Source organism: Cheilinus undulatus, linkage group 12 (assembly GCF_018320785.1).
Source record: "Cheilinus undulatus linkage group 12, ASM1832078v1, whole genome shotgun sequence".
In the NCBI taxonomy this organism is placed as follows: domain Eukaryota; kingdom Metazoa; phylum Chordata; class Actinopteri; order Labriformes; family Labridae; genus Cheilinus; species Cheilinus undulatus.
In genome coordinates this window covers 50170440-50184937 of record NC_054876.1, presented here as the reverse complement: position 1 = coordinate 50184937, position 14498 = coordinate 50170440, and the positions used below count along the sequence as shown (strand labels likewise).

General features: G+C 38.8%; 1 protein-coding gene across 4 annotated transcripts in view; it reads left to right on the top strand.

Moving 5' to 3' along the window:
• Positions 1 to 1727: 1727 nt before the first annotated feature.
• The window catches only part of nup98 (nucleoporin 98 and 96 precursor), a 37076-nt gene continuing 24305 nt past the window's right edge, over positions 1728 to 14498 (top strand). For 3 of the 4 annotated variants that reach the window (XM_041801910.1, XM_041801909.1, XM_041801912.1), the window contains exons 1-12: positions 1728 to 1876; positions 4484 to 4593; positions 4938 to 5033; positions 6682 to 6867; positions 7046 to 7185; positions 7474 to 7581; positions 8998 to 9178; positions 11787 to 11953; positions 12047 to 12184; positions 13756 to 13891; positions 13980 to 14072; positions 14192 to 14335. In XM_041801910.1, coding sequence (XP_041657844.1) covers positions 4515 to 4593; positions 4938 to 5033; positions 6682 to 6867; positions 7046 to 7185; positions 7474 to 7581; positions 8998 to 9178; positions 11787 to 11953; positions 12047 to 12184; positions 13756 to 13891; positions 13980 to 14072; positions 14192 to 14335 — 1468 coding nt within the window. In that variant the 5' untranslated portion in view covers positions 1728 to 1876; positions 4484 to 4514. The remainder of the gene's footprint in view (positions 1877 to 4483; positions 4594 to 4937; positions 5034 to 6681; positions 6868 to 7045; positions 7186 to 7473; positions 7582 to 8997; positions 9179 to 11786; positions 11954 to 12046; positions 12185 to 13755; positions 13892 to 13979; positions 14073 to 14191; positions 14336 to 14498) is intronic. The other variant, XM_041801911.1, reaches the window with a different exon arrangement.

Genomic DNA, 14498 nt, shown 5'->3' with positions numbered 1-14498 from the left:
CACTGCAGGAGCTGGCGGATTCTGGATTCAGGTCTAACCTGAGGGCCTTACAGGGTCACCTTTTTAACCAGAAACCATCAACCTCATTTCACCAGTAATAAAATATGGAAAAAAAAAAAAACTTAGCTCTGATGATAAACGGGTTTGACATTTAAAAAGTTGAAAAGAAAATTTTAAAGGCTCACAATCTGAGGAAAGTAAATTTATTACTTCAAAAAGGTCAAAACATGAAATTGGATTTGAAAAATAATGTTTTTTTTAAAGGAAAATATATCAGAAAGAAATTCAAAATCATGAGATTAAAAGGTCAAAATATGAAACAGAATTCATAATCATGAAATTAAATGTCAAAATATGATTCAAATTTCTAAATTGTGAGTCTCAAAGATCAAACTATGGGATTATGAAGTCAAAGCTTGGAGTCGAAAATATGAGGTAAAATACAAAATAATTGGTTAAAAAGGTCAAAATATCACTGAAAAATTAGAATTATGAATCTTAAATCTCAAAATATTATATGAGAAGTCAAAATTATGAGTTGAAATGATCAAAGTATGAAATTAAGTCGAAATTCTAAGTCTGAAGCCTGATTGTACGACAGAGTATTAGGGCCAGAGAAAAAAAAAAAAAATATATTTTTTTTGATACTATGAGAATAAAGTCATAATATTACGAGAATAAAGTCGTAACATTATAAGAAAAAAACTCATAATATTACGAGAAATAAAGTTGTAATATTATAAGAAAAAAAAGTGGTAATATTACGAGAATAAAATATTACAAGAAAGACAGTCTGCCCCAGCGCCACATATCTACAATGGAGTATTGTCCTGATTCTCATAATAATTTGATGCTGATGTGCCAAAAGATGAAGTATTTCCTTATTTGTTAAAGCGATACTAAAGTATAGTTTCAAAACATGCTCAACATTGCTCATTTTAATGGTGGCGGCGCCCCAGCAGACGTTCTTTCTTGTATTTATTCTCGTAATATTATGACTTCATTCTTGTAATATTATGAGTTTTTTCCCTGTAATATTACGACTTTATATCTTAATATTATGATTTTTTTCATAATATTATGACTTTATTCTCGTAATGTCAAAAAAAATTAATTCTTTAATTTTTTTTTCTCTTCATGTGGCCCTAATACTTCGTCGTATAATTGTGAGATGCTAAATTGAAAACGTGAAATGAAAACACAAATTAATTTCTTTTCCCACATTCCTGACTTCATATCTAAATATTTTTACTCCTTTCTTTTCAGATTTTGTGACTTAACAAGGAAATCTTAAATCATCAGGATAAGTTTACATTTTTATGCCTGAGGAAATCTGCAGACCTCAGACTGATGGGCCTGTTCTGACAGAAATATGGAATCATCTTGCGGGCCTGATTTAACTGTTCCATGGGCCGGATTTGGCCCCCGGGCCTTGAGTTTGACGCCCGTGTCTCAAAGTTTGTTCCGCTCAGTGCTACTGAATATTACTGCACTGTTCAAATCATGACGGATAATATCTTGATTTTATGTGCGTCTGTTTACAGAAGTCAGTTTGTCATGTTTCACTAAAAGACGCTGTTAAAATCAGATGTTAACTGAATCTGATCAAAATAGAGAAATGAAGTCTGACTGTGACTGGGAATGTGAAGCACTGCTCTCCAGTTCATTGGAGTACATGCAGCGTCATCACCTACGTCATAACGCATGACGTATGAGCGTGCGTCCTGACGGTTATCGACAGTTTTCCCTCCTCGTTCACAGAGCGATCCGGCTATTCCGATGTTTGTCTAAACTTACATCGTTTTGGACGCGATAGCTTTGGTATAAGAAAAAACGGAGGAACGGAATCCCTACGACGACAGTACCGTCGCTCCAGGTAACGGTTTACCAGCAGAAGACGCCTCTTTTGTTAGTCTAACGTTTGTTTTGCTAACTAGCAACGGCAAGTAGTTAGCGAGCGAGCTAGTTAGCTAATGTTAGCTTGGCACACGCAACTTCCAACAACTGCCAGCAGCTCAAAAACGTGACATTTCTTACCTTATTATTATTTTTGATGTAATCTGGAGCGTGTACATGTACCCGTGAGGGAATATTTACGTTGTCGACAGCTGTATTTGTGTGCTAAAGTCGTAGAGCTAACATGTTATTAGCCGTCTCTGACATCATGCTACATGTATGTCAGGGTTAGCGTCACCCTGTGTTGATTTCTGGTTTCTAACTGGTTTTATCTGGATTTGACTCGATGGGACACGGACTTGTTTGGACATATTCTCTCTGTCAGCAGGGGTTCACGTTGATAAAGTATTCAGGATTCACGGTTTTCGGATTAACGGCTCAGCCCGGTCAGCCGCACGTGGAGCAGGAAGTGAGTGAGGGTCGGCTCGTCAGGTCTCATAGAAACAAAGATGACAGAAAATAACGGGACAGGGCAGCCTGGCTTCATTGTGATTTAAAATGTTACGTTTATTTTTTCTTTCATGTTGTACTTTAATCAATAATCTCAGAAATGAATCATAGTTTTCTGTTCCTAGTCTCTGATTGGATGATCCACAGTGTTACCTTTAGTCCTCTTCAGTTTTAGAGATGCTCTGCTACATTTAAGGTGACCATAGTTTCAAACATCCAAGTAGGAAAATTTTGCTTTTACCAGATGTATGAACGTGAGGAATAATAATTATTATAATCAGAGCATCCCATAACCCTGTAGAAAGAAACCATATATCCCAAGATCAACCCAATCATGTATATGATCACATGTGTGAATGTAATCATATCTGGCACAATGCACCTTTTTTCCCTGTTCCTATACTGTAATGTGGGGCGAAGAAGATGCAAGGTGTGAAAATTATGAAGGAGGAAAGATGATGCAGTGGTGAAAGGTCCACGTTCTTCATCTTTTAAGCATCCACCGTCTTTGACGTTAGGGCATAGACAGTGAAAGGTTAAAAACGTTTTCTATGCACGGGCTGTGCCGACACATCTGAGCAGGATTCACAGTCGTTCTCCCTTCCACGTGTATGTCAGGTAATATGGTAAATTATTATGTCAAATTCAGTGCCGTCAAGTCTTTGTTACAGCATATTTTTTAAGGCTTTTGCATCCCAGGCAGTAAAAAAGACTACATACCATAAAATACCAAATAATAGCCATAGCTGGGGCGTTTATTTGTCTCAATCCCTGAGCAGACCAGGCGTTTATTTGGGACCAGGTGGCTATTTGGAACAGGTGTTCAATTCCTTTCTCACAAAAATCTTGCTTAGCAAAAATTGGAAAAATGTTGTAAGTTTAATCAAAGTATTTATTTAAACCAGTATGAATATCATCTTTACATTTTTAAGACAAGATTACAGTCCCGTAGTTATACTTTTGTCTTCTTCTGTCAACTCAACACTCTCTAAACACTTTAAATACTGGTAAGGAACTAAACAAACACAAAGTTGACGACAGTTTAAAGTTTATACTTAATTTTTTTTTTTTTCGCTGCATGGCGCTGCTATCTCACTTGAGAGAACCAGCAAGGGACGGGGTGCCCCAGCCAATGAGGAGGCTAGTACTCGTAGCCAATCAAGCTCAGCTCTCACATGGAGACGAAAACAATTTATTGCTATTTCATTTTGAATAAGTTTTCCATAAGACGGGTTTGTTTCAGGAAATATCCGCGTAAGCACAGAACCACTGAAAACGCTGTAGTGCATATGCCAAGCCTGTACGTTGCGCTGTACCACTGCCACAGAAATGCACCAAAAGAGAAGAAGACGATCACAGAAAACTGACACAAACTTTCTTCTAGTTGCCCCTCTGGTTGTTTTCCGCATTGGATTTAAGAACATATGATGTGTGTGTGTTTCGCGGTGGTGGAACATCAGATTTTGCTGTGAAAGCCATAACAAGCTCAGTTGCTTCTGCAGCACGAACACAACCCTGTAGTCTGCCATTGTTGTTTTGGTCGGACCCGCACAGGCGCCTTAAGGGAGCTACGCTATGTGTGACGTAATCGTTTCAAGAAAGATGCGGGTAGCCGTCCAAACGAAGACGCAACGGTTGTTGTTTATGGATTTGTTCACTCTGGGACCCGGTTTCAAAAAGTATCGTTACACTTCAGTTAGAAACGTGTGTCCTGTGCCATAATGGTATTTTAAATTTTTTAAGCTCCCACTTGACAACCCTGGTGAGGTACTGGCTTTTTGCTGCCCATTGGTCTGTATGTTTGATTTGTGGAGGATTTAAGCAATGGGTTCAGACACAGTTTAGGCTCTGGCACCAATTTATACGTGTCAGTTTCACCAGTGCCAGAAAAAAAAAAGTTTTAAACACGTCTTTGTGGCTTTAATTTGGTTGTTCTGTATGGAAAAGATCAAGTGCATCTGTAGGACGCATGGGCTGCAGGTTTAATGTTTTTTTTTTTTGTTGATTTGAAGAAGCTTAAAGATGCATGATGTTTACCTAATAACATCACTGTCGTACTGTTTGTGTCTCCCTACAGAAGACCTATGAGGTCCTGCTAGCAGGGCAAGATGTTCAACAAGTCGTTTGGTACTCCCTTTGGTGGAGGGACGGGGGGGTTTGGTACCTCGTCAACCTTCGGTCAGCAAAGTAAGGCTTTCTTTTTCCATTTAAGATCACTGGTGCACGCCTCCAACAGCTTTAGCACATCTTTAACATTACTGATGTTAGAAACAACAAAGTGACCTTTTACTCCCCAGTTTGTTTTTTAATGTTTTTTCCCCTCTGAGAAACAGACATGGTTAAAAAAACAGATAATAAATGTCCTTCTTTTAAATGTCATTTCTCAGATTGATTTAAAAAGGAGGTTTGGAAAAAAATGTCATGTTTTCCACATATTTTGTAGTAAGTTGAATTAAATCTGACATTTTCGGTGTTCCTGTATTTGCTGCAGGGATTGTCGTCCTCTCCTCACATGAACTCTGTTTCCTTAGACACAGGTTTTGGGGCAACAGGAGGCTTTGGGGCATCTGCATTTGGGACAACGAGCAACGCCGGAGGACTGTTCAGTGCCACACAGAATAAACCTGGTTAGTTAGCTGTTTTCTTAAGCCCCTGTCTCACATGTGCACTCTTTTAAACTTCAGAAAAATTCAAGGACAGTCTGCTCCTGGAATCCTGCACACATGCCTCATGAACATTTCCTGTTACGCTCACAAATCGACTAACCCTGGCTTCATGTTATTATTCCCTGGAGTAAAGAAATAGCCTTTACGGATTTACAGAAGTCATGATTTTGACTTTTGTCTCATGTTTTGACCTTTTAAAGTCATGATTTTGACCTTTATCTCATTTTTTGGCCCTTTTAATGCCATAATTTTCACTTTTATCTCAGATTTTTGACCTTTTAAAGTCATGATATTGACCTTCTTTTCATTTTTTTGACCCTTGGAAGTCATAATTTTGAATGTTTTGTCACGTTTTGAACTTTTCAACTCCTAACTTTAACTTTTATCTCATTGCTTTAACCTTTAAATGTTATTATCTTTAATTTTCTCCGGTTTTTTTAACCTTTAAAACTCATTATTTTTTAGTTTTATTTCATATTTTGACTTAAAACTCTTGAATTTGAAATTTTATCTCATATTTTATCAGTTCAAAATCATGGTTTCAGCATTCTAGCTCATGTTCTGCCTTTTAAAAAGATCATTTTGACTTTAAATGTCATGTTTTTACCTTTAAAACTTTTAAGTTTGATTTTTTTATCTCAGATTTTGAGTTTTTTACTTATCATGTTGACCTTTTAATCTCAAAATCATTTATCATCAGTGTTAAGTTTTTTAACCCTATAATTCATTTCTGGTGATACTGAGGTTGACAGTCCATGGTTAAATATTGACGCTGTTAGGCCCTCAGGTCAGACCCTAATTCAGAATCCTGCCGCTGCTGTGACTGAGTTTGACACCTCGGCATAGGTGCTGTCATCATAGCACAGCTGTGTCAAACTGCCGTGACCACCAACACAGCCACAGTGGAGGAGCAGCAAAGATTTTTGTCCCAAAGATAGCTGCAAGCAGCAAGACAAAAGACAATTTAAAAAGTACAGGAGAGTTTAGGAAGTCATACAGCAGTCTAGGGCTGACGCTGAGAAGTTTTTGATTCCCATGTAGGAGCTCCCAGTTATGACTGCTAGTGCTGATACTCTCTGACACATTTTGATGCCATTATGTTCTTATTTATTAAAAAAAACATTAAATGCTTATTAAGAGTATAAACATGATGGGTGATGATTGTTTTTTGCAATTACACAAAGATTATTTATTCTTGCATCTATGTATGAAATGTGCACTAGAACATCTCTGCTGCAAACTTTTTAAATTGAAAAGGCACTAAAAATGTTTTTTTGCAACACATTTCACCTTAAAGAGATATTGCACCTTCTGCAATTTGAAAATTGCAGAAAGCCATGCTGAGATTAGCTGTTCACCTCCACCAGGTATGATCCCAAATCAAAACGAGTAGAGCTGAGATGAGTAAAGCTAGTACCACATAGGTAAAATGTACCATTCATAAGCCTGCAAACTTTGTCGTTCCCAGGTTCAAACCTTTTTTTATTATTGCTGCACACAGAAATAACGTGAAAAATGTCACTTGATTGGTTCTCAGAATGTATCAATAACCAAAGTGTGTAAAGAAGAACATAGGAATACTTTCTAATAAAACACCTGTTTCCTCTAGGCGGTCTGTTTGGGTCGAGCACCTTCAACCAGCCAGCGACTTCCTCCACCAGCACTGGCTTTGGTTTTGGTGCAGCGAGCGGAACCTCCACAAATTTGTTTGGCAGCACTGCGACGGGCACCACCAGCGGACTCTTCTCCCAGCAGAACAATGCCTTCGGTGCCAACAAACCCACCACCTTTGGGAGTAAGAACCTCTAAATATCCCCTTCTTTTTCAAAAGAAAGCGAGAGAGCACTGCCTGAATTAAACAAAAAGAAACCATACGGTCATTCTGGTTCAGTTTGCAAACTACCTAGCCTTGCTGTTGATCTAATAAATGTATGCACATCCTGATGAAGTCTCCCAACTGTTGTGTCTTTCAGACTTCGGGACGAGCACCAGCACCGGCGGGCTGTTTGGCTCCACCAACACCACCGCCAACCCTTTTGGTGGCACCACCTCCCTGTTCGGAGGTTCGGGCTTCTCCGCCACACAGCAGCCAGGAACCACGGTCAAATTCAATGTAAGTAAAACATGCTGCAGACAACGCTTTCGTCAGCAGATTTTTTAAAAAGTTATTTGATTCAACTAGTGAAACCGTCATATTTTCCACATTACTGCTCCAAAGCTGTGGGGCGTGGCGTTGATCTGTCTGTGGCGCCGCTGAGGTGATATGACACCCAGGTTTCTTTGCCGGCAGCCTTTATCTCGCCTGGATGAAAAAGTTGTCCAAAATAAGCATTTAAAGCTGCAAGTTTCTACCTTTTCCCATTTACACATTAAACTTTCCTGTCTTTGTCTCCTCCTTCAGCCTCCAACAGGAAGTGACACGATGGTGAAAGCAGGTGTGACCACGAACATCAACACCAAGCACCAGTGCATCACCGCCATGAAGGAGTATGAGAACAAATCTCTGGAGGTAAGACTTCAGGCTGACACACATTTGGGATTTAGCTGCTAACCAGTCAAATGTCTGAGCAGCCAATCAGATGGCAGCAACCAGTGCACATAGATATGGAGACACGGCTAAAATGATGTGCTGATTTTCAAATTGAGAATCAGAATGGAGAAGAAAGGAGATTTAAGTGACTTCAAACATGCTTAAAGATACCCAACTACATGTACCAAAGAGATCAGAGCTAGAAGATGTTTAACTATTTTTAATCTGGATTGATGGACTTTTATTCAAATGTCAAAAATAACGCACCAGCTCATGAAAATGAAGAGGCTTTCTGTGCCCTCAGTGGTTTAGACCAGTGATACTCAACATGTGGCTCTAGAGCCACGTGTGGCTCATTTGTGATATGTGGCTCTTTTAAGTCTTAATTTGAAATATTATTCCCCCAGAAAACCGGAAAAAGAAATTTTTACCTCAGAAATTATCCGTTGCAAGTAGCATTAATCAATTTGTTTCCTACGCTTACACAGTAGGCTTTAATTGTCAACCTCTATTTTTGTCTGCATATTGCCCTTATTTGCAATTTTTGCTACTTTATTTCCATTTTTACTTCTCCCATTTTCACATTTTTTTATCCAGCTTTTTGCAATTTTTTGCCACTTTTTTTGCCTTTTTGCCACTTATCGCCCACTTAAGCTGCCTTTTGCTATTACATGCCACTAATTTCCTATTTTGCCACTCCTTCATGCTTTTTGTCCATTTTTCCAACCTGTTTTCTCATTGTTTTCCCATTTCAGTCAGTTTTCACTCATTTTTCTCCATGTTTTTGCCACCAGTAACTCATCTTCTTACCACTTTTTACCCATCTTTTTCACTTTCTGCCCTTTTCTGCCACTTTTATCCTGCTTTTTGCAATTTCTTTGCCCCTTTTTGCCACTTCTTGCCCATCTAAGCTGCCTTTTGCCATGAAATGCCACTTTTTGCCCATTTTTCCCACTCTTTTTCTGATTTTGCCCATTTTAGTCCCTTTTCACTTAATTTTTTGCAACCTTTTTTTTCACTTTTAACTCATTATTTGGTCACTTCCCACCCATTTTTGCCACTTTTCTCCCAGTTTTTACCGCTTTTTGACAATTTTTGCCACCTATAACTGGTTTTAGTTGCCACTTTTCACCACTTAGATTGTGACTTTTGCAAATGTATTTTTCAACAACTTGGCTCTTTGGTTGAGCAGGGTTGAGTAATACTGGTTTAGAATAAACATTTCCGGATTTGAGGCAGATTAATTAAAGTCAGGTGTCAAAACTCTAGGTAAAATGTTGGGTTTTTTTTTTGTTCCCCTAAGGATGTACGATGAATTTGTCTGTTAAACATAAAACCCGTTCATGGTTAGGAATGTACAGAATTTTTGAATCCCTCTCCTTTGTCTCCCTGCAGGAGTTGAGGCTCGAGGACTACCAGGCGGGCAGGAAGGGTCCGACCAACCCGATGGCGGCGGGGACAGGCAGCTTGTTCGGAGCGGCAACGGCTACGTCCAGTGCCACCACCGGTCTGTTCGGCTCCTCCGCCCCCAACACCAGCTTCTCCTTCGGACAGAACAAGAGCACTTTTGGAGCAAGTAAGTAACGGGGACAAGTTTTTATCTGGCAGTGGGGCAGAAATGTTCCAATCCAAGTCAGCTGGAAATCTAAAGGCTGTCTAAATTTAGCAATAACGTTGGCAGTGTTTTGGTAATCAAGAACAAGGCTCAGAATAGAAGTGGGTGCTTAGAACAGGATTTTTGTCAGGGTAAGAAACAGGCATCAATATTGGTCATATTTTACTAGTACTAAAACAGTGATAATGATAATTATTAATTTAAAAACCTAACGTCTCATGGAATACGTCATGATGTCTGAATATAACCGGCCTCATTCACCAACTGATGATATTAAGAAGAGCCAGACATTCACCAGAATCTTCCCAGCTGTTATTTGTTCTTAAATTAAAATCTAAGGAAACCTTGATGGCAGTTTATTTATTTATTTATTTCAACTTTGTACTACATTCACTTAAATACTTAAAACTCCTTTTAATTTGGACATAACTGCCATCTCATCACTGCTCCTCTCACTCCTGGCTGCTTTCTGTATTCATATCTCTTATGTGTATATTGAAATTAAAAAATGTATAAGTTATCTGCATTTTGAGTAAATTTCAGCCTATAAACTCACCAGGAGGCCGCCATATTTTGGTCTGCACTGGTATTGTGACGTCACTTCACCAGAGCACCCCTTGCCGTTCCTATGCAGTAACCGCTGTTTCAGACTGGCTGCATGTGTCCGCTACGTCACGCACCGTCACAGCGTTCACGTTAACGTGTTGGTTTTGTCTCCTTGCTGTCAGAGCTCTGTCGTTCCTCCTAAGTTTGTCCTCAATAAACCTCCCTGCAAGTGACTGGATTCAGAGTATAGCCACTGTTCCAGTGGCTTTTCAAAATAAAAGCATTATCCATAACGAATGGAGTTTCTCCAAAGAAACGCTAAAGTGAGCTTTTACTTTGAAAAGCACAAACCGGGAGTGTTTTTGTACTGTATTTGTCTTTACCTACAACATTTTAAACCATGTGGAAACAGAAAGCTTCATAAAGAGTAGAAGTTTGGGGAACTATTTTATTTAACAGACGCATTTTAGCGCATTCAAAGCACAGTTGTACTTAATTGAAAATTAAGAAATATCGCTTTTATTTTGCGAAAAACTGTAATGGAAACCCAGATAGTGACTGCCAGTCTGAAACCGCTAAGGCAGGGGTTTTCAAAGTGTGTGAGAGTGAGCCTCCCCTAAGAGAAAATTATTCATTCGGTGGACCCCCACCCACATAAAGATTCAGATAGAAAAAAAAAACTTAACCATATTTTCAAACATTTATGTCTAATTTTAAATATTTTAAACATTTTTATATCTTTGATATTTTGGTCTGCAAATGTTCTTAAACATCTGTCTTTACCAGGTAATCAGTTATTTGGTTTCAGTAATTAATTTATTGCCAATACTACCTGATTATTCTGCTCTGACAATCCTTAAAGCAGCATTACTCAACCAAAGAGCCAAACTGTTGAATAATACCTTTGCAAGAGCCGCAATCTAAGAGGTGGAGAGTGGCAAAAACAGCATAAAGTAGCAATAAAAATAAGTTAAAGATGGCAAAAATGGTCAAAAAGCAACAAAAAATGGGTGAAAATAGGGATTAAAAAGTGAAAGAAAGATGGGTGAGAAGTGACAAAAAAAATGCGTAACAGGTGGCAAAAACAAGGCAAAAAAATTAGTGAAAAAAAGCAGTCAAGAGTGGCAAATAGTAGGAAAAAAGTGGTATTCAATGGCAAAAGGATGCTTAAATGGGAGAAAAGTGTCAGCAAATGGTATACAGGGGCAAAAAAGCTTCAATTTTTTTAAGGTTTTCTTGGGGAATAATATTTAAAATGAAGACATCAAAAGAGCCACTAATAATCACACGTTGAGTATCACTGCCTTAAAGTTACTGTAAGTCTATTCTTTCTGCTCCATACAGGAGTTGGCAAAGCAAATCGCTTTTTTTTTCTTTTTTTTTTTTTTCCCGTGGTTTATGGTTCCGCGCCTCCCCTGAAGTTCTGTGGCGCCCCCCAGGGGAGGCCCGCCTCACACTTTGAAAACTGCTGCGCTAAGGCATAGTGAGCTTAGGAGCGCTCCGGCCAAGTGGTGTCACACTACACTCTTTTAGTCAAAATGCAGATATCTAGTGATTTTTTTAGTTCAGTATGAATATGAGAGATACAAATATCTATCCAGCCAGGTAAATTTGTTTGATCATGCAGGGTTCCTTTTAAGGGGACATGGCTTTCACCAATTTAGGAACACAGCAGAGAACAATTGAGCAGTTTAAGAACATGTCATATGCCTGACAGAGGTTTCTATAAGAGCTCCAAGAGCACAATAAACGTAAATCTTAAGATGCTGTTGGTGAGTGAGGTCTGATTTTACATTTTTTCTTGTTAATATGTGAAATGCTAAATCCTTTAGTAGCATTTCCATTGTCAAGTGAACACACCAGGATGGCATCCTGATCCTTCTGTGCAAGAATGAGACATTGGCAATACCTGAAACTTTATTTCAAATGATAGCCATTGCCCCTCAAACTGTATTTTTACCTGAAATGTGCTTTTCTGCTATCATTAAACCCCTAACCTGTGTTGTATTTGCCTTCTTCCCAGCTGCTGCCGGCGGTTTTGGTACAACAGCCGGCGGTCTGTTCAGCCAGCCTGCGCAGCAGCCGGCCGGCAGCCTCTTCAAGCCGTTTGGACAGGCGACCACCACACAGAGTACGGGCTTCTCCTTCGGGAATACTAACACCATGGGACAGGCCAACACCAGCAGCATGGTGAGAGTCTTTTCCTTCTTTGTAGGTGGTTTGTTTACAAGCATAAGGGAGTTGTTCTGGTGCTTTTACACCTACTTCTCTCCTCTTTTTTAGGGTTTGTTTGGGAACACGGCAGCGTCTCAGTCTGGTGGATTGTTCGGCGCTGCTCAGACGAGTACGGCCACCGGCTTTGGGACGGGCACCGGGCTGTTTGGACAAACCAACCCTGGATTTGGAAACGTTGGCACTCAGGTACCAACAGTTTATTAGAAATGGTGGAAATATGAGTCCAAATTAGTGAAATGATCAGTAATAGAAACGTTCAGTCAGTCTAGAATGAAAGACATGATCAGAATTCCTGTTAAAAAGAGCATTACCTTGTTTCTTTTTTCTTTTTCTGATTTACATTCTTTAATATTTCTCTAAATCAGGGGTGTCAACCTCAATGACAGCAGGGGCCGGATTCTGAACTTGTGTTTAACCTGAGGGCTTAACAGCATTGATATTTAACCTTAAAATACCAACCTTATTTTCACCAGAAATGAATTACAGGGGTAAAAAAACTTGGCACTGATGATAAATGATTTTTGGATTAATTGTCAACATGTTAAGTAAAAAACTCAAAATCTGAGATAAAAAGTCAAACTTATAATTTAAAAGGTTAAAACATGACATTTAAAGTCAAAATGATGTTTTTAAAAGGCAAAATATGAGATAGAATACTGAAACCATAAATTTTAAAAGTCATAAACTGAGAAAATTAAAAATCATGATTTTTAACAGTCAAAAATAGGAGGTAATCATCGAAATTGTGAGTTTCAATTGTTAAAATATGAAATTAAATTAAAAATCATAAATTTATAAGGTAAAAAATGAGATATAAGTTAAAGTTAGGAGTTGAGAAAGGTCAAAACGAGAGAAAAAAGTCAAAATCATGATTTTAAAGGGTCAAAAACAGATAAAATTAAAAATTATGAGTTTTAAAGCTACAAAGGATGAGATAAAGGTTCATTTTAGGATTTGAAAAAGGTCAAACATAAGATAAAAGTCAAAATCATGACTTGAGAAGGTCTAAATAGGATTTAAAATTTAAAATTATGAATCTAAAAGGTAAAAATCTGAGATAAAAAGTCAAAGTTCTGAGATGTAAAGGATAAAATATGAAAAAAAAAGGCAAAACCAAAACTTTTTCTCATAACTGTGAGATGCAAATTGAATATATAGAGAAAATGCAAATTTCTTCACCACATTCCTGACTTTTCATCGTTATTTTTACTGTTTACTTTTCTCTTTCTTATGACTCAACACGGATGTTTTAAATCATCCAGATCAAGTTTACATTTTTATTCTGGAGGAAATCTGCAGACCTGGTGGGTCAGTTTGAATAAAATTATCATATGATCTGGTGGGCCGGGTAGAATTGAACCATGAGTTTGACAACTCTGCTCTAAAATTCAAACACCAGGCAAACCGAGACCCCTGTTTTTAAACGGACCAGAGTTTGTGTGAGCTTTCACACTAATCCAAATGAACCAGACTATCCTAAAAAACAGACCAGAGTTTGTTTAAAGCAAACAGCTCTGGTGTGAATGCACCCTAAATATCTTCTCTGGTGTCAGAACAAGCTTAGCTGTTGTTTTCTTTAGATAATTCAGAGCTTTAGTTCCTCCAAACTTCCTGTTCTTCTTAAATGTAACTGCACTAAGCTTTGTGGGAGATTTGTAATTTAATGAACTGAGTGATTGTTGCTTTATAGTGACCCTAATAGTTTATATGATTATGTGTAATATCTGGGTTTTTTCTGTCTCCCTGTTCCTTTCCAGCCGAGTCTTTTCGGTAATAAGACAGCGGGGTTCGGCACCACCACCACCAGTGCTCCGTCGTTCGGCACCGGCACTGGGCTGTTTGGAAACAAACCGGCACTCACGCTGGGGACAGGAACCAACACGTCCACCTTTGGTGAGTCTGTGATCACATTGTTGATTTATCAGTAGCACAGATTCTTCAGGCTGCATTAAATAATAAACATTGGTTATTTGTTTTTCAGGATTTGGTGCAAACCCCGCTGCAGGGAGTCTGTTTGGTAACAAACCAGCGACAGGAGGACTGGGAACCGGACTGGGAACCAGCTTTGGAACAGGTACTAAGGGAGTTATGACACCAGAATGAAAGTAAACCATAAACAGGCAGAGACAGCAGAGAAATGGTGGTCTACAGAGTCCACACGGGTTCACTGATCCAAAGTTTTGTTATGTTCAGCAGTGGGTACAGGTCAGACGTCTCTGTTTGGGAATAACCAGAACAAACTGGGCACCACGCTGGGAACCATGGGAACATTCGGAGCAACTGGATTCAATAGTGGAACGAGCACGCTTGGGTTTGGAGCTCCACAGCAGCCTGTCGGTGAGAAGAAGTGTCTAAACAGCTGTCTGGGCATTTCTCTGACGGCAACTTTCCGCTAAAATGCATCAGACCTGTTCGTGCTCAGGATAAGGAAAGAAGGAACAATCCCCTTTCCTTGAGTCCTTTAGTTTTATCAGTGTTTGAGCTCAGTTCTTTTCCATTT